This window comes from Halichoeres trimaculatus, unplaced genomic scaffold (genome assembly GCF_033239565.1).
Source record: "Halichoeres trimaculatus isolate MK-OKI-2021-1 unplaced genomic scaffold, fHalTri1.1 fHalTri1_scaffold_8, whole genome shotgun sequence".
Lineage (NCBI taxonomy): Eukaryota > Metazoa > Chordata > Actinopteri > Labriformes > Labridae > Halichoeres > Halichoeres trimaculatus.
In genome coordinates, this window is record NW_027437186.1 from 26,492,220 (window position 1) to 26,512,677 (window position 20,458).

The following is a 20,458-nucleotide window of genomic DNA, read 5'->3' on the forward strand; positions in this document are numbered from 1 at the left end:
TATTAACAAGTTTAGAAATTATATATCTAAATATACTTTGAGATGATATTTCAGAGCAAATAATTTGTTTTATCAGTACACTTACATAACTTCTAGGAAGGTGAATATTTTGATATTTGTCATGCTTTTGTGGTTACACCATTTGACGATTTAGTGGGACTAAATCACATAAAAAATAAACACTTAAAGCTCAGATGGCCTAGCAGTCTAAGTCACACCCCATGAGGTCTGCCTTTCCTGCTCTTTCCATTGTCTTTTCCTATCTGATTAAAAGCATATAAGCCCAAAAAATATAACTTAAGAAAGAAAATAAACAGAAAACACTCACCTCGCCAGGTGGAGTAGGTGACATATTTCTAGAGGTCTGAAAGGATAAAAAAACATACAGAGGTATTATTTGGTTTTAAGATCATCTTTAATGCTACCATGAGCTTTTTTCAATACTCACCCCAACCCCTAACCTCCCCAACCCTAACCCTGCTCCTTCATGGGCACTCAGAAAGGTGTCTCACCTTGTCGTCAGGTAATGGGGAACGCTCCCTCCTGGCAGTGTGGAGCTGTAAGGGACACAGAAAGTCAGTGAGGACACATTTTGAACACTCCAGCTTCCCTTCAGCGCTAAAAAGAGGAAATAACTTTGGATGTTTATCTTGATGCACAGTACAGTTTGTGCGTTAATCCTGTACGTGCATAAAGATGGACGCATGCAGGAGAAGATGCATGCGGTCTGTATGATTACCTCTCCCACACTCTCTTGTCTCTCGTCTCTCTCATCCAGGGAGGTGGTGTACAAAGGTTCATAGGTAATAAGATCGGGACGCTCAATGTCATAAATGGCTTTGACTTTTGGGATGGCAGCTAGGTCTCTGTAATCAAGGATCTCATTGTCTACTTTTGCCTAGGGAGACAAATAAAGACACACATGCAAAAACACACACCGGGGTAAATACGGGAGATAGCTACAGTTGATCCAACAAGGCATCAAAAAGGCCAGGAAGTTTAGATTGCAGAGACAGAACTAAAGGAACATTTCAAAGAGTGATGTGAAGTAAGTTCTCACATAGATGGTGTGACCCGGTGAGCCAGGTATGCTTGAACCAGGTCTGGAACAAATACTCTCGGATGACGACCTCGTAGGCTGTGAGGAAAAAGCACACAGAAGTCTGTCAGTAAAAGAAATACCTCCATGTCATGAATCTCCCATGATCCACCACAGCCCCCCGCCATCCCCCTGAGGCCTTATCTCAACTCTTCGTATTTACACAGTATGAGAGATGAGAGCGAATCGTAGCCCTGTATTTACCTTAAGTTAACAATATGAAGTACTAAAATGTCATCTCATGGTTAGATCATTCATTTACACATTTGCAAAGTGAATGAGAGCTTCAGCTGTGGTTTCATGTTCATGTAAATGTGAGATGAAGAGTCTGGATGGCGGCAGCAGGTCGTTAAATGAGCCTTTACCTGATCTGTAAATGGGGAGTTAGAAAAGAAGTATTAGTCGGCTGAGTCTGCTCTCCAACATGTGCGTATATCTTTGTTTCATGCATCTCTGAAGTGAGCAACGTCTACGAGCCACTTTACACCTGGTGTAAACAAGGGTCTGACAAAATGGACGACATGACAGCTACCTGAAAGTGAAGCCAAACCATTTGTGACTCCTCCTACTGACTGGCTGCAATATAAGTCAAACTCTAAAACCTAGAAAAAGAAGTCCTAAAAAGAAATGTTTCTTAAACCTGGTTTCTTTCATACGGTTACTTCTTACCATGCTTTACCATATCACTACTTTCCCTTTTATGTAATTTTTACTTGAAAGTAGTTTATGGATGTAAAAAGAATTAATCAAGTTGAAAAGACAGGTATGAGCAACTTAACATTGTATCTTTATCGACTTCTGTTCAGAACTTTTGAGTTTTCTCTTTTTTCTCTTTTTGTGAGATCGAGGACCCACCTTTGAATTCCCTGTGAATAGATTGGAAACTTTAAAAAGGGTACTCTCCTGAAGTTTTATTTACTAAATCTTTAAAGGTACCACCATTTTTCAAATATATTGCAGCGCTACCTTTGGTCGGAACCAGTGATGTTTTTCTGGGACAAAGACTGTGCTTCCCATAAGCACTTTCTCCATATTTACCAGATACAACGGGGTTTTTATCCACAGCTACACAGAGCTGTTGTTTGAAACATGACAACATATTAAACGCTACTGTCAGCCTCTTGCACTGATTCTGGTTATGTCCTGCCAGTGATCGTCTACAAACTCCAACCTCACCAAGCAGAGCAAACATAACCTCACTCTTTATTGTATTGATAGACTCTCAAGCTTGAACAGACCACTGCAGAATAACTGCTGCATTATCACTAACAGCTCATATTTTAGCCTTTAGCTCGTGCTCTGTCACTCTCCTGTTAAGCTTTCTTCTGCTCTTTTTTCTGTCTGACACTTAGGCTCCTGTGTCCACCATCACTACAAAATTAATCTGAGAAATCATTTTCAGCAGAGTAAAACACAGATCTCGCTCCTCACTACTAAATTTTGGCTGGCGTGGTGTGTCATAGAGACTTCGACATGCTGCAAATCAATCAAGTCCTGCCCGACCTAATCAGGAAGCTGAGAAATAGCTGATAATATAGTTTTAAATTGTGGATTATGATCAGGTATATATCTAGAAGTGAGACTTTTTGAAGGTTACTAGATGTTAGAACGTTCTCACAGGGACTTCAAGCTCGTCAATTTGTTGAACAAGGGAGAAATCATTTTAAGTGATGCCTCTAGTCTGTTCTGTGTCAATAGTTACGCTAGCATCATTGTGAAGACACGACAAATAGAGCTGATAACATCACAATGAAGTATCTGCTTGTACATCTTATACTGGTTTAGTGGTATCATGGTCTCACCGATACACAGAGTGCAGATAACTTTTGGGAAAAAAGGTCACAAAAGTGCATCTAATGCACCAAATTTTGCTGTAATTAAGGCATAAGACAGTAAAGAGAGTCTAGTAAGGATGGGAAATATAGGGACAGAGATTGGTGGTGACATGCATCAAACAGCTAAGGGTGGGAATCAAACCCTAACCCCTGAACTTTGTGAACACACTGCCGATAGAAATACTCCCCAACCCCTAATATACAAGACCGATCTGCATCCTGAGAGTTTGTACACCTGCGTACTCAGGATGCATGTTAACACCAGGTGTAAACAGGCCTTCTGGTGTTTAAATAAGACTGAATGGCTCCTTATGAGACACAGACAGGGCACTGCAAGCTGTCTCCAGCAGATGGCAGCATACAGTGCAGTGTGTCCTATGTACATGGAAGAACACAGGATGATGCCATCTCACAGCCAATAGCGAATACAGTACCTGCCTTTGTGTTTTTTGGAGAAATAAGAGGGACGGAGGCAAGAGCTGTGGAGGAAGGGAGAGGGGGGGTTCACTGGACATCACACGGGGGGTTAACTTCTGCAGCCCACTGACTCACAGCACACACACACACAAACCGTGTAAATATGCACATGAACATATATATAAACACACACACAACACACACAGCAGCTGAACAGGCAAATGATTCAAACCACAGCAGGTAACGGTTTAACAGGTAAACAGGAAGCAGCTTCTGCAGAGTCCCGAGCTTAACATGAGGCGTCAAAGACAAAGAGAAAGTCAGTGAGGCGAGCACTCCTACCCGCTCCCTGTGCCGTTCCTCTGTTCTGGTTGTGTTTTTGCAGCCGGGATGCCAGACTGTGGATCCTGAGGGAGGAGGTGAGAGAAAAACACTCAGACTCTACTTTCTGCCTTCTCACATCTGAAACGTGGATGAAAAGTAACAATGCTGAATGTTCAGACTGAACGTGTGGACATTTTTCGAAACCTATACATATTCACGTGTTGTAAAAATCCCTGAGTCTGAAACGGCACAAAATCTTTGACAGATTTGCAAGACTTGGGGAAATAATGATGTTATCAAATGATGATCTCCAAACTGGTTCATGGCGCCTTGACCGGCCTCCAGAAGGCTGGCCAATCAGAGTAAAGGGGGTTTGTGGAGCAGGGTGCCTAAATGAGAAGTGTTTCAGACAGAGACTAAATAAAAGTGTTTTCTGAAACACAACAAAAGAAAATGAAGATTTTGTGTTTACTGCACCTGTAGCCTCTACCTCTACGGAAAAAAACCCCATATATTTTCATATCATACCTAAAAAGTGTGGTCAACAATTTAAAATTCAGTTTCTACTTCATATTTTTGGGGCTTCATGTCTTTAATTTCCTGCACATTGACATGCATGTAAAAGACTAAAGGCGAAAACACCATAGCCTCTGTACATGGGGTGCATGATCAAACCATGTAGCAAAATTGGCACATAATAAACATTTCAGACAGATGTCAGAATGTAGAGACTGCTGCTGACTCAGTTAAAATTTAATGGTTTTGAATTGTCTGATGACATTCTTTCAACAGATGAAGGTTTGTGTCTGAAAAAAATTGAAACTTTTTATTAAAAGACACACATAAATGTGCAAAATGCATTTACAAAATGTTTTTATATGTATAACAGAACTGATTACCATCATTATTTCAATAATTCAAAAAATAAAATGAAAGCTGTTTATCAGTTATTAGAGCTTAGCAATCTTACAGAGACAATCACCTTTTCATTTTCTGTCTAAACTCCATGAAGTCTGCAGGATTTCAATGGAGGAGCTTGGAAAAGAACGCTGAGTTTGGAGAATGTACCCCACAGAATAAAGACGGATGTATGCACCACATAAAAACGGACAGGCGTGCTCACTCACCTTGCAGATACATCTCCTCTCCTTCTGTGAACATCTGATTGCACCTGCTGCATCGCGCACAGCTGGGGTGGTAGTGCTTATCTCCTGCCTGAAAAACACAGAGCACACAAAACAGAGCTGACATCACGGGGAAATGAAGATCAGTGGGGCCTGCAGAAAAGACGAGGAAACGGGACGCTGACTTCCAGGAAATAAACTCGGTGCTCTACCTTCACACTGACACATTTATTTCCTCCAAGCCCTGAACAAAAAAAAAGCTATACACTGCTAATGCAGACATGAGAGGATTTGCAGGTCTCCAGAGAGCAAGGTGCACATCCTTTAGTGGGATTTATAAAAGAATAAAATGATAGTTCTGCTTCTTTTAGGCAGAAACCATGAGAGAAGCCTTTTTGTCCTCAGATGTCCTCTTCTTAATAACCCTCACAATGCAATCAAATAAAAGGACATGACAGCTGCAGCCTGACTTTCCCTCTGCACTGATGGGCTACTCTGTATGCAGAGTGCACCATCATAAAGCCTCTGTGACTGACCAGGCCTGATAAATACCCAAATGCAGTTTAGCCAGCTGAATAACAGCCCTCAGTAACGTTTCAGCTGCAGAGTGCCCTCTCAAAGATACAGAGACACTGAGTAACATTTGCATTTTACACAAGCACAGAAACATGACCTCCACCACTCCGCACAGCTAATTACACTCTCAGGTACCATAACAGTACTTGTGCTATACGTGTCATATGCTGTTAAACACTCAGAAGCTTTTAAAGCTGCAATAATTTCATCTGCATTAATGAACCACTCACATCTCACTCTGAGGGAAGAGAAAATATGTAAACACACAGCTGCTAACACCGTGAAGACCTGGATCGAACACAAGGAGAAAAAAATAAACTACAGTTCCCTGATCATCCACTAGAGTCTGTCTTCAGCAGTGAGTCAGTCCCCAAAGAGCTCCATGTTTGGATTCATTTTTTTTTTTTTTTCAAAGTTTAACAGAGCACAATTTTTTAAACACTTTTTGTGATTTTTTTTTTTGTAGGAAAATTGAGATTAAAGACAAAATTGAAAATTCTTTTCACCACAGAATTCCAGGATTAAAGGAAAATTATTAATTTGGGGGGTTAATTTTAAATTACTGTCAGAATGCTAACTTTTTATCTGATTAATGTCAAAATTATGTTTGGTTTTTTTTTCTTTTTTTTTTTTTTTGCATCGATTTTAAAATGAAATCAAATGAGTGATGTCATGGTGGCTTCTTCAAATACCTCCCAGTCTGTGTTCCTGGGTCAGTGATCAGTTCATCAGACCATCAGACAGACTGATCTGTTGACGGCTCAGTGGTGAGACTCTGAAGCCTCTTCCTATTGTCATAAAGATCTGCCTGAGCGCTGGATTACTGTAAGCCCGGCCTGCCAGCTCGCTGTGACATTTTTATACCACTAAATGACGAATAACTCTGCGTCTGATTGGATCATCGTATGCAGGACAGACAGGCCAGCATGAAGCTAAGAACAGGAGAGAGCTGGGATGCCTGACACAAACTCAGCTCCGATAGAGCCCAGAAAGAGAATCATAAAATCACATATAGTCAAATGAATGATATCCAGTCTACAGTATCAGATCACTTCAGTTTTTTTTGCAAAGCATGCATCAGCATGAGGTTGAAAAGTACGGCTATTAATTGACCTGAATGGACCCAAAAGTCTGCAGAGAATAATCCTTTTATTGGTCACTGCATGTCAAGAGTCTGTTTGGCTCTATGATGAAGAGATTACCCAAGAGATTATCAAAAAAACATTTCACAATCTCATGCAATCCAACATCCTCTGTTCGTGTTAAATCCGGAAAAAAGATGGGACTATGGAATCATGTTAAACTTGATTTTCTCAAAATGCTGCAAGTATTAAGTCTGCAATAAAACACAGGAATTCAGGTTAATGGAAAAGTATTTCTCTCTCTGCATCTGTGTGTGTGTGTGTGTCTCACCTCTAACACCTTCCCTGTGATGAACTGATGACACGCCTCACACTGAACTCCAAAATGGATCTGGTAATCCTTCTCACAGTAGGGGGCGCCATCCCTAAAAGAGAAGAACAAGGGTCCAAAACAGTTTTTTTTTTTTACCATTTTAATCTCCTAACATTACGACTTGAATCTCGACTGTACAACTTCTAAATCATAAAATGACAATATTTTTTCAAGAAACATTTCAACTTTTGTGTAGCATTACATTTTTTTTGTTTGTTTTTTGAAATACTCAGCATTTATTTTCTTACATTATGACTTTGCTCTCTCAGCAATAAAACTTTGTTCACGTTACATTTAAATTTTTTTCTTTTTACATCACAGCTTTAATGCCATAACACAAATTCTTCCTTCTTAACATTACAATGTGTCTTCTTGGAACATAATGACTTTTTTCTCGTTACATTATGACTTAAAGCTCTCAACAGTCTTTTTCCACCTTTTTTTAATTTAACTTTTTGCCTTTTTTCTTGTTTCATGACAGTTTTGTTCTCCCAACATTTTGGCTTCTTTTTCGTAAAATCAAGACTTTTCTGCTTGTAAATAACAACTTCTTTTTGTAAGAACTCTTTGTATTTCATAGCATTAAGACTTTTTCTTGTGACATTCCGATTTTGTATGTAAATGACATAATGAGACTTTATTGTGCTGCATGCAACCTTTTTCTTTTGGCTTCCCAACTTTTTTTTGTTACATTTTATTTTTTTCTTTTAATATCACAACTTTTTGTCTTCTTACATTTGGCTTTAATCTCATGTCAGCGCAAAATCTCTTTCATAACATTCATCTTCTTATTTCCATAATGATGAAACCTTTAATCAAAACATTAAAACCCTCTTTGTGCTTATGAATTCAAATCTTTTTTTGTTACACTATAAAATTTATTTTGTAACAAATGTTTTGTTACATTATGACTTCAATCTCTCAGCAATACTACTTTTAACACGCCTCTTTTACTGTATGGTACAGCTTTAATCTTAATACATTAATCAATTAATTTAGTTATTCATTAACATGGCCGTATCTTTAGTCATTGTATCTGGATCAGGTTGAACCAATCTGACCTAATGTATTTCTGTTGGAGAAACTAAGACAAAGTGTGACGAAGTGACTGATCCTAGGTAAAAACAAATTGGATTTCCAAACCAGGGTCACTGTCATCATCACTGGCACAGGGTCAGGACTTCAGGATATGGAGTTGGTTAGGTCTGAGTTAGACAAAGAGGCTGTTAATAAGAATAAAGATGAGGTGCTTACTTGCTGATGTACTCCCCGGTTAGCACTTTGCTGCAGGCCTTACACTTAAAGCAGCCCAGGTGCCACTGCCTGTCCAGCGCTAGCAAAGCCTGTCCGTTCTTTATGTCTCTGCCACATCCTGCACAGTCTATGGAAAACAGAGAAAGGCAGAAATAAACATTAAATTAGAAAGATGAAGTTATCTGAAGCTATTAAAAACACCCCTATAGATTAGAATTCAAGCTGGGTTAAAGTATGTGAGGACAGCATAATCAGGATTTAGTTATCAGCAGCAGAGTGAGACATCTCATCACTTCTGATCCCAGACGCTAGGTGGAGATAGAGGGTAATCAATTCTGTTCTGACAGCTGCCTCTTTCCATCATCCACGTCCCTCTAACCACGGCTTGAAAGGCTGCTTTCACATCAAAGTGGAATCCCGAGGCTCTTAAAGTGTGAGAGGTTGATTTCTAAAAGAACAATCATCCTGTCATCTCGTCTTTAATGAATGGAAGTTGAAAGTAACACAGAGCCCTCTGCAACCATGGGGGACGGTAACCACGGACGGCATAACCAGGCTGCCTCGATGACGTGAGGAGATTCAGCATGCCTTATTTATAGGTGACCTTGTCTAAAAGCTCTTCAAACGCCGGCAGAGAGACCACGGGAGGGATAGAGAGGGAGAGAGGAAGAGGAGGAGAAGAAAAGGAGGCTGCACATTCTCTGCTCCAGAGGAAAGAAAATGCTCGGCCATGTATTATTTAGTCAGAGCAGTCTTGGTGTTATTCATAAAGAAACACGGCGTGTGGAGCTCTGCTGTGTTTATAGGGACTCCCTGAATGATACCTCCACCTCATCCTGTCTCTTCAAGCAGAACAAAGCTACAAGGGAGCTCCTCATGAAAGAGTTTCTGCTTCATCGTTCTCTTAAATCATCATATGAAGTTATGTGGTACCCTGCTGAGAGCTGGCGGACGAGGATGATGTTGCTAGGAGCGTTGTTGGCTTAGTGGTTCCAGAGTGCGCCCCATGTACAGAGACTGATATGACTCTTGGTCATGACCCTTCAACATTTACTGTCTCTATTCGACTGTCCTGACAACAATGACAAAAATACCCCAAAATACAACTTTAAAATAAAAAACAAAGCTAAAGCTGTAAACTGCCTAGCTTAGCTTAGCTTACCATCAAGGGAATAGCCAGTCAGCCTCTGCTTCAAGTTACAAAAATATCTCTCAACAGGCACCCGCTAACTTTGCCTCTTTTGGTGTTTCTGTTGTTTCAATTTGAGTAAAAAAGTAAGACATGGGATGCTAAGCTAGGCTAACACCACTCTTTACCCTCTCATTTAGATTTTATCTTGGACATGTGGTCATACTTTGTGAAATGAATTTCAAACTCCCACTAGTAGGTGGTGCAAGGTGACCTGCGTTGTGTCAAATGAACTTAACTTTCACTGAACTCACTGACTTTAAGTTTTTCAGCAGTTTTGTAACATGAGTCTCAGTGTAGGACAATAGATCATTTCCTCTTTTCTGTGGTGGCAAAAGAACACGGGATAAGTCTAGGATAGATTACAGCGATGAAAACAACCTTCAGCCAGTATCAACGGAGCTAACACAGGTGCGAGCTACTGCTCTACATCCACCTTAACCACTGCCATCCTCTCCACCTCATCCCAGGGGGAAGTTGCGGTGAGGAGTGCAAATGGCTTGCCGTAATCAAAGATTGGTACTCTAACAAGATGACGGTCAAAACTGGGACACAGTAAATACACAAAATCCATAGAAATGGAAACTGAAAGATCTGTATCCCCAAGATCCCCAACCAACAAATTCCGAATCTAATCATGCGATATTTACTGCGAGGTGAATAAATGCACTAAATTGACTAAAATTGGTGCTAGAGACGGTTATGTTATATTTTCAATCTGACCAGAGTTCCTGCCTTTTTTGGGAAAAATTAACATGCATTTCTCATTTTCTTTTATAGATTACATTGTGCTCATGTCATACTTTTTTTCCTTTCTCTTATAACACTAATAAGATAAGGAATAAACACCATATTTTGATTCCAAAAAATTCATTGGGACATCTTTAAATCAGAAACTTTTAGACCAAGACTGAAAGCAACAGTTCAGCTTTGCTTACTTTAATTTCTTAAAATAATATTTACCAGGACTGAGACTTGTCAACAGGTCTGTATATGTAATGCTAATCATTGTCAATACACTATAACAGATTTGAACTTTGTCAGAAGAGTAAAGTGAGATTTGCTGTAGAAATGTTAACCAAAGATGCCAAAGCAAACTTTTAAATGATCATTTACAAAAGCAATATCCCTTTAAATGTCAGATCAGGAAGCTCAGGGTGCATTAAACCTCTGTTGAATCCAAAGTAGTCTCCTGTTAGAGGAAATGAATTGCTGTGCATGTTGTTTATGTGAGTGTGTATGTGTTTTATAGATAACATCTACTTACTGCTGGAGCCCAGGATGTCCTTTGGCCCTGGAGACATGGGCTCAACACAGTACTGACACAGACAGTCCTTCCCATTAAAGGTCACTCTGTCCCCGGCAGGGAACGGTCGTCTGAAAGCAGAGCGACATCAACAATCAGTTAGAGAGACAGGAGCTGTGGCCTCTGGGCCTGTGTTTATTAGCTGGGCCTCATGATGAGGATGTGTGTCAACACTGAGAGCCCGAGGAGGACATTAAGTCCCATGATTCAAAAGTGACACACAGCAATGTAGTGTACGCTGTCTGCTAGAACCCCTGCTGTGATGGGCCTTCACTTTGTTTCCCCATTAGTATCATTCTTCACAATTACCATTTTAGCAAACAAAGCTAAAAGAGTGTGACTCAGTGACACGTGCAACAAGATACAAGCTGAAAAAGGCTGAAACATACTGTTAGATACACACAACAAGGTACACAACAACATGATGTCATACAGTATTCTACAGTAAGCTGTGGCTTGATGTGGCATGACAGGCTGGGATACTACACAGAATGATACGTAATGACACACACAACCTATGGTGAACTATGTAACACGGCTATTAATTATAAATGATAAAAAATACCCAAGTTATCATGGATTGACACAAAGTGATAAATGTTGGATGTGACAAGTTATGACACGATGTGACAAAATACGACACGGCACAAGGTCCTGGTGTGATAAGATAGGATACGACATATTATGACACGACACTTTGTGACACCACAAAACACATCATGGTATAACGCCATAGGGTTCAGGATGGAACCAAGGGATAGGATATGTCTCCATACGACAACGCACACATAATGTCCTATCATGTAATTACATGTCAAGACATGACAAAATAAGATCCTATTACAATATGATACATTACAATAAGGTATAATACTAAATACTAATGGTAAGATAAGATGAGATCCAGTCTGATTTGATACGATTAAGTTACAATAAATCACAAAATAATGGGATAAGGTATTTACAGTATGGTAAGATACCATTTCATAAGATACCATGCAGTACAATCAGCTAGAATAGCATATGATATGATAAGCTACTGTGCTCATCAATAAAATACGATATGATACAATACTTTAAGATATTATACAATATGATAAGATATGTTACGTTGGGATAGGAAAAGATAGTGGTGGTGAAAGGACATGATACGTCAGAATAAAATGAACAATGAAATAAGTTAGGATATCTTAAGTTTGGATATGATAAGAAATGACAACACACTACCATGAAATACCAGATATCATATTTAAGGTTTACTAGAGGTTACCCAAGTTATAGTGTAACAGTTTAGTACAGAAAAAATTGATAAGATATTTTTGAATTCTTCCTGTGGTTCGGGTTGTGTTTGATGTGATTGTCAGGCACATAAAGCTGCTTTAAACCTCAGTAATAAACACAAGATGACAGGTTAACACTACGGCAAATTTATTTCCCTTAAAATGAATGTTAAACAATAACAAGGATCAGAGCAAGAACACAGTGAAGTCACTGCAAAATGCCTACAGCTTAATATTGTTTGATTTGTTTCTTATGGTTGAAGGCAGAAAAAGTTTTAGTTCAGTCTGTGTTGTTACTCTGCTCTTGACCAGAATTGCTGGAAACCAATCAGAACATCTCAGAAAATTCAGCCCAAGCTTTGTGTCTAATGCAATCAGGACGAGGGAAGTACTTTTATGTCTTCTTTCTATTTAATTATCATCGACCCGGGGTGCTTTTTAGGCCTTCTTTAATGGGAGTGAGCCTGTTTTCTTTCTTTTAGTCCTGCCTGTGTTTCTCTAATTGACTGAAGTTAGGACTCTTTATGTTGATCTGTGTTTTATCAGACAAACACTGCAGCTCTGCAGCTCTGCAGCTCTGTAGCTCTGCGGCTCACTCTTACTTGCAGATGGTGCAGACGAAGCAGGCAGGGTGGTAGGTCTTCCCCAGAGCAGTGACGACTTCCCCCTCCACAAAGTCCCCACAGCCATTGCAGCGGGTGCCGTGCATGCGTTGGTAGTCCAGCGTGCACAGATAGTCTCCATTCTTCATGAAGAAGCCCCCCTGGGCGAGGTCACAACCACACACTGGAAGACACACACATTGGTGCAGTGTAAGTTAGGTCATTCAGCGCTCTGTCCATTTAACATGTCAAGTATCCAAACAACTAACCATGCAACCTCTCCATGCATCGATGGCTAATCCTGCAGGGTTCAGAGAACGTATGAAATGAGGGCTGTGAGTGAATCAGGGAGAGTGCAGTTTAGCAGCTCTGTGTACCAGCCTTTCATCAACAGCACAAAAAATCACCCTGAACCTTTCTGCTTTGGGTTCCCATTCATTCATCAGGAGTACTTCTGCAAGGTCCTTCATTGTCAGAGTGAAGGTAGACTGTTCAGTGTTAGGATTGTGAAGCCCAGGAAGTGGCCTTGATCTGTTTCTGCAGATAACTGTCTCTGAATACTCCACACTCCTCTGTCAGCCCTCATTACGTTTCCTTCCATTCACATATAACCTTGTCATCTATTCAGACATGAAAGACTGCAAGGGAGGAATAGTAATTATGGAACAATGGAGGGTTTGAGATATTTCACTGTTAGAGTAGCTCTGTTATTGGGTTTGACTGTTGAGCATATCAAAGAGTAACTCTGGAAATTCATGGCTTTTCCCTCTTTGGTTGCTTAGTCGTCAAAAACTTTTTTGCTTATGAGCGTGCCAATAGGCAAAAACTGACAGTTCCCTGATTGTCCACTGGGGTCAGTCTATAGCAGTGAGTCAGTCCCCATAGAGCTCCATGTTAAAAACTTTACAGCAGAAATAAAAAAGTTTACAGCCTGTTTCAAAAACTCTGTTTGGCTATGTTTTGACGGGAGATGTCATATCAATGAATCCTCTGAGAGTATTCCATCGCAACCAAGTTATTGCTAATATTCAGAATATGAAGGGGTTAATGACTGCATGTAAATGTAGCCACTGTCAACAGTAATATTCATAAAGAAGTCTCTCTTACCTTCTCCAACCTTGGAATCACTGGAAATATATCTGGAATACTTATCTTCATTCTTAAACACATTCTGAGTGACATTCCAGAATATTTGCTTTTATCGTCAACAGCACTTTGAGTAACATTCCAGAACACTTTTTATCCCCTCTAACTCTAAAGGATGGAATTACCAATTTTCATTGGTTGGACATTGTTTAATTTGTTTTTCCTGAAATCAGAACTAATTTTAGAGAGAAAGTCTTTGAGTATTCTGTTCTTTATTCCAGAGTAATCTAAAGTGATTTTAAACAATCAAACTGCATTAGCCTGAGTAATTTTAAATCCTTTGAGAAAAGTCTAAATCCAGGCTTTCTGTTTGATACTTTTTTAGTTGACTTCTGTTGGAAACTATTATTTCGTTATGAGTCTTGTATGAGCCTTTTTACTAATGTGGTTTTTGTTTTAGTTTTTGACCTGCGCAATAACCACAAGTGGCACTTAAAGTAAGTGTGCAATCAAAGACTATGAAAGGTGAAGCAGTGGTCAAGTGCACATTTTTTTCTGCTTATCATAAAGATCACCATTACCCCACTTCACATAACACCCTTGAAGTAAGTTGTATTTCCCTGTTTTTCTTTGAATCAGTAGGTGGCAAAAAAAAATATCACAATAATAACCACAGACTGGACTTTGGACTCTTTTAGGAGCTCGTCAAAAACACCTTTTCCTGCAGCCAGACAGGGGCTAGTACATAGACTGTATAAAATATGGACAAAGTCTCTGCGATGTCACATGCCTGTTCCTGATACAGTGAAATGAAGCCAGTCGTCAGACATGGCCATATTAGATATGTGAGCTTCCTTTTTAACAGCTATAGGGCACCCATCAGTCACGTGAGCTGAGCTGTAACTCAGATTAGACAATCAGATGGACCTAATATCTTCTAAACCACTGAGTTAGGAAAATTTATCCTCTGTATTAGCATTTCAGACCCAAGCCATTTTTAAACCAGGCAGAATATAGGTGTTTTTTAATGCCACAAAAGTCTATTGTTGTTTTTTTAGCTTAGTGTATATGTGGTTTCCAGCCATACGTCTTTCTGCAGCCACTCTCATGTGGCTATTTAATGAACAGCAACTTTTAGCACAGACCACATGGGCTTCCTTTCTTCTAAACCGGATGTTGCCCCTTGGACTAGAATTAGGTCAGAATAGTCAAATAGAATAATCTAAACAGTATGTTGTAGTGTTACTTGGAAAAAAGATTGATATCTATGTAATTTCACAGGCAAAAATTAAAGTGTTATCATACATGCAACAGTTATTGAGACATGGAGGTGATGTGAGAGTAACATTCAGGGAAACAGAAGCTGTAAATGTTAGCTTTAAATGCTACAACAGACCAGCCACTGGTTTTGGCGATGATTTGACAAATAGCTTCAAGTAACCTCTAATTTTACATTTTTTTAATCTAAAGTTTTATATTTTGTGTTTCAGTCTGCAAATGTTACTTTTACCTCCTATGAAATGTTGTTAAGTGATATCTGTCTTTTTACGGCCAAAAAACAGAAAACATTAATCTTAACATCCTTGTCATTAATCTGTAATGATTTACTATAATAAAAAAAAAACATAAACTAAAGATGTTACATCCATATATTGTTGAACCATGATCTAGACACAGGAGAGGACTTCATGTCCAGTTATTAAATGATCAATTGATCCATGTTGGCTCCACAGAGTCAGCTGAGGGATACTGTAAGAGACTTTCAGAGACAACGGTTTCATATGATGTGAGTGCAGACTGAACCTCTTCATTCTTATGCAATGAGCCCGGCTAAACCTTGGGGATGAATGGGAGCCAGTCAGGCAGAGAATCAGCTTTAATTGAATTATAGCTCAGGGGTGATGAGATTAGCATGTACGCTAACTGAGTCCAGCGAAACCAGCCTGTGAGGTACAAACCACTAAACTTTATAAAAGGTGGATGCCAAAACATTCAAAGAGTCAAAAAGAACAGTTTTGAATACAGACACGGAGATGAATTCAAGTTTTTCTGGATTTTGTGTCTCGTAAAAGGAATAAATTCTCCAAAACAAGCGTTCAATAGTTTGTCTGCCAAGTGACACTTTGACCTTTAAGTGTTGATAAGCTCAGTGACCCTGGCACCTACGCAACCTTCGATTAATCCCAGTCCTCCAGGTTTGAGACTGACAGCAGCACATTTATATTTAGACAGGCCAGGAACTATTGGGGCCATTAAACCTGTCTGCGTGTCGTCTTTGGCCACAGCTAACTTGTTTGCACACACAGAAGGCATTTATATCCACTCCAAAGGACAGAATTAGGTGCTAATCTCAGTGTTTGTTCATGTTATTCTGGGCCTTTGGTGGACTAAGCTAACTCTGTAACAGCACTCCGTTCACAGATTAACTCTCAGAGCTTCAGCGGGGCATCATTCAGAGACTAGACTGCTTGGGCAGCTGCAAAGTAATCAAGCCTGAAATCCATCAGTGATGGAGGACAAGCTCGAGGATTATTGGAGCTATAGTCCAAATGCTTCTTTAATGAAAGTATGAAAATGAGTCATGACAGCATATATATGGAAATATAGATGGAGAGGACACTGAGTACTGTGTCATCTACCAAAGATACCTTCAGATGTAAAACTCTACTGTACCTGTGAACTCGCCAACAACATCACAGAGAGGAAACATATTTCAAAAACACAACTGTGGTCGACTCTGGCAGCATTAGCAGCGTGCGCTGAATGAAAGGAAGCAAATGTCCTATTATTGTGACAGGCTCAAATTTAGTCTGAATTCTAAAACTTGACACCTCAGCAGCCAGTTTTCACACATGACTCCCACATTCTCCTTCCCCTGTTAGAGATATTCTCCTGATCAGGCTGAGGACTCATCTTTAAATGGCAAACAAATTATTTAGAGAGCTGGTGGTTTCTAAGGAGAACATCTTTGTCTCATGTGGATTTAGACTGAGCCAAATCACAAATAGTAAATAAATACAGTGGAGCTGTTAAACACCTTGTGTGTCACCACAAAAACATCAATCTGAATAATCCAGACGTCAAACTGAGTTGTTTTACAGCTGCAGTATTTACTCAAGATGTTACAGGATGAAAAACTCTGTATGGTAGCAAAATTGTTTCAGAGACTGCACAAACAAAATACAGAGATACTTTGTTTTCCCATTTTGTGATCCCAAGAAACAGACATTGATTTTTTCCAAACCACTAAGTGTCACAGACCAGCATCAGTGTCGTAGTTCTGGTTGAATTGACTGTAGTGGCTACTTTATTTCAATTTTGGAAGGGGTGCTATTGAGCAATTTTGACACCTAATCTGGACCCTGAGGTAGTTTTCAGCAGTCTCGTTGGTCTATAAATTTTTGTAGATTTTACGTAATCCCTGGCCTAAAAAATGATAGCCATCCTGTTTGATGGCAAGACTTCCATATTTACAATAGGGTGCTGGGGCCTCTATTTTTATTTTTTTATATTTATACAGTAATAAATAGTTCAGTGTATGTTAGAGGAATTAAATGCAGATATATTTTTTGATAGGTTGGCTGACTGGATTTTCATTTATCAATCGGCAATGGAGAAGGGATGAAAATCAAAAAGTGTCACTTCTTTCCACTCCTTTTTGGAAATGCAAAAGAAGTTTAAAAGGTGATTTAACATTTTGACCAAGCGGCAACCTCCGGTCTGAAAATATGAGAAAAAGGGCTAAAATCCACAGTTTCTCTGATGTATCTGCTTCAGGCTTGCTCTGGGAGTATCAGACGTCACATACACACCAAGCCAAAAAGATCTGCTTTCACAGCACAAATGAACATATTTACAGCCTGGTACAAAACATGTCTCCTGGAACAGGCAGTGTGTGGAGCCAAATGCAACACGAAAAAACACAGAAACTCTATAGAAATTTTTTTTTTAGTTGAAGAAACCAGGTATCTGTCCAAAAATGCAAAATAGTTCAAACAGGGCGAGGGCACAAGGCAGGTTGAAGGCAGGCAGGGGATCAAAACCGGGAAACCATAGGCAAGGTGAGTGGAAAAATATCGCACCCAAGGATCAGAACTGTGACAGCCTCCCATCTGAATCTCTAATTTTACGACCCACACACTGTACAGAGGATTACATTTTTGACCTTGTAGTTTAGAAGATATTAAGACCACAAGTTCACCCAATCAGAGGCACAGTTCAGCTCACATGACTGACAGGCGCCCTATAGCTGTTAGTGTGGAGACTTAAAGCCCGCCCTATTTCCAATATGGCCACACCAGTCATTTGGCTTCAAAGCCTTTTTAAAACTGCAAGGCACATCAGGGAGACAATGCCCATTTATTATACAGTCTATGGTTCTTACTTTCTGTTTGTCTTTGGATTCCTTTTGTTTATTCTTTTTCTTTTATATAATAATGAACATTTTCTTTCATTCATTCAAGGAGTTTGAGAATGTTGACCCTAATGTCTGACCTGTAATACACTGTAGAGTGGTAAGTAAGAAAGCCACAGTCATAAGATGTCAGCTTAGTGTGAGTTACCTTTACAGGTGAAGCACTTGAGGTGGAAGTGCTTGTTCTGCACCCGCAGCACCTCTCCCTTACATGGCTGCCCACACTTGTAGCACTGGATCAGGGGCTTCTCTGTGGATTGGTGGTGTGTGTCCTGCGCATGAGCCACTGAAAGACAGGAGAGACACACCAAAATCAGGTCCCAACATTACTCTGATGAGTCATCGTGGCCGCTGGATGTGGTCGTCACTGCAGTTTCTCTAACGCTGCTTTTAAAGCTGTGTTCATATGAGGACACGCTCTGCACGGGGACCTACACACACACACACACACACACACACACACACACACACACACACACACACACACACACACACACACACACACAACTCACACACACACACACACACACACACACACACACACACACACACACACACACACACACACACACACAGCGCACAGAGCAGATAAAGTCGAGCCTCTGCTGAGAGGCTGTCAAAGTAAAAAAAGAACAACATTGAGCAGGACAGCTCAACTTCAGATTCTCAGCCCAGATAAAGTCTCCAGAGAGCGGCGGGCTAAATATAGAGAGTCTGATCATAGGGTTTGAAACGCCAAGAGAAGCAGGGACGCTGTCAACTGCACATTACAAGGGTATCCATAAAATCACTCTCATTACCCCGTTTACTGTGATTTCATCCTCAGAGGGAAATATCACAGGCCATGCTGCCTCAGTTTGTGATTCAAAGAACAGTTCTGGACAGAAACAAAGTAAAGGTACCTGAGTCCTGTTCTTCAGTCCATTGTTTCAGCATCTCTTCTTCACTTTGGTGTTATTTGTTAGAAAACTTTTGACTCTTGTTACTTTTGATAATCCAAAACAATTCAATTTACAGAAACAAAATGATTGAAAATCTCAGATATTTCAGTTTGAATAAATGAAATTAAACAGAGCAAACACTGATGTCTTACACCCAGAGAGGCGCCACCTCCTCCACTCTTTCATCACGTTTTATGCCGCATGTATCGCAAAAAATAATGATGCAACCACCTGACATACAACCTGATGTTATTTAACACAGATTCAGCTTTCAAATGCAACAACACCAAGTCTGTTGCCTTAAGAGTTTTTAGTTTTTCAACAATTTCAACTGGATGGTGTAAAAATCTATACACTCTGTTGATTCCTTCCCCTGTGGATGTCATGTGCAGTCAGGAAACAAAAAAAGAGAGCAGCCTTAAAGCTTTTTGTAGAAAACCTTAGTGCGTGAATGAAGACGTACAGTAGCAGCTGTCAGATACCTTCCTACACACGCTCTGAAAAACAAAAGCAGCTCCAGCTCCACCGCCTGTGAGCAGATGGAGCAGAAACACCGGGAGAGAAAATAAAGAAGCTGAAGACAAGCAGGTCTGAAAAAAGATGAAGTCACAGTCAGTCTGTGTACGGAGGAACAGCTGTGCTTTCAGCTAACGTCAGCATGCTAATGTGCTAACATAGACAGTGTTACATGCTGATATGTGCAGGGTGAATGTTCACAGTGTTAATGTCACAACATAAAAAGATAACTGTTAAACACAAAGTGTAGCACTTTCAGATTTACACCTGAGGATTAGATCAGTCTGTAGGGAGTGAAGGGGAATCTGATTTGGTGTATTTTTATGTTTTTGAGTGCTCTGCTATCTTGAGTTTGTTGAATATGTTGGTTAGATATTTTGTTTAATGTTCTTGTAGATTTCAGTTTTTGCAGCGTATAAACCTGACATGTTGCTGCATAGCGTTCAACCTCTTTATCTTTAGATCTTTGATGTTCTTTAGATTCTCCCATTCCCTCTCTCAGAAAAGGAGTGCTGGCACTCTGACAGCTTTTGTGATGGGGCTGCACCTGTTTGCTTAGCTCATCAGTGGTCACTCATACCCAAAGTACGATGTAAAAAACTGAAATCTGACTAAGTGTTGATGTCTAATTTTGAGTAATAGTGTCTACTAGACTGAATATGAGCCACATTCACTTGACAAGTCCTCAGAAATGTCTAACTTCAGGATATTTTAACACAAAAATGCCATCTGAAATTAAAGAAACTTAAAGATTACATGCTTTTGACCCAATTGTCAGATTTTTTACTCTCTACAAGCAAGTCAGGCATTACTTTTGTCTTTTAAGATCTTAAAAAAAGACATTTTTCTGTACCTGTCATGTGACTGTGGCTCAGATTAAGTAATAAGACATTTCGTATTAAACATTAGACATAAACACTTGATTAGGTTTCAGATTTTGCAGGGTATAAACCAGACTTAAGTCTAGTCACAGCTGTCAGCCACTCTATCCTCAGGTTTTGTGACGCGGCTGCACCTGTATGCTTAGCTTTTATGTGGTT

The 20,458-nt window shown here is 39.8% G+C and overlaps 1 protein-coding gene across 7 annotated transcripts in view; it reads right to left on the bottom strand.

Annotated features, from left to right (window-relative positions):
• The window catches only part of ablim1a (actin binding LIM protein 1a), a 61,805-nt gene that overhangs the window by 12,945 nt on the left and 28,402 nt on the right, over nucleotides 1–20,458 (bottom strand). For 6 of the 7 annotated variants that reach the window (XR_012598574.1, XR_012598575.1, XM_074675835.1 and 3 more), the window contains exons 2-13: nucleotides 18,110–18,247; nucleotides 12,462–12,645; nucleotides 10,541–10,650; nucleotides 8,085–8,211; nucleotides 6,789–6,882; nucleotides 4,803–4,890; nucleotides 3,694–3,758; nucleotides 3,369–3,413; nucleotides 1,061–1,138; nucleotides 740–898; nucleotides 513–557; nucleotides 329–364 (exon numbers count right to left, since the gene is read on the bottom strand). Coding sequence is in view for 5 of the 7 variants with exons in the window: in XM_074675835.1 (XP_074531936.1) it covers nucleotides 329–364; nucleotides 513–557; nucleotides 740–898; nucleotides 1,061–1,138; nucleotides 3,369–3,413; nucleotides 3,694–3,758; nucleotides 4,803–4,890; nucleotides 6,789–6,882; nucleotides 8,085–8,211; nucleotides 10,541–10,650; nucleotides 12,462–12,645; nucleotides 18,110–18,247 (1,169 nt within the window). In the remaining 2 variants the exon portion in view is untranslated. The remainder of the gene's footprint in view (nucleotides 1–328; nucleotides 365–512; nucleotides 558–739; nucleotides 899–1,060; nucleotides 1,139–3,368; nucleotides 3,414–3,693; nucleotides 3,759–4,802; nucleotides 4,891–6,788; nucleotides 6,883–8,084; nucleotides 8,212–10,540; nucleotides 10,651–12,461; nucleotides 12,646–18,109; nucleotides 18,248–20,458) is intronic. The other variant, XM_074675836.1, reaches the window with a different exon arrangement.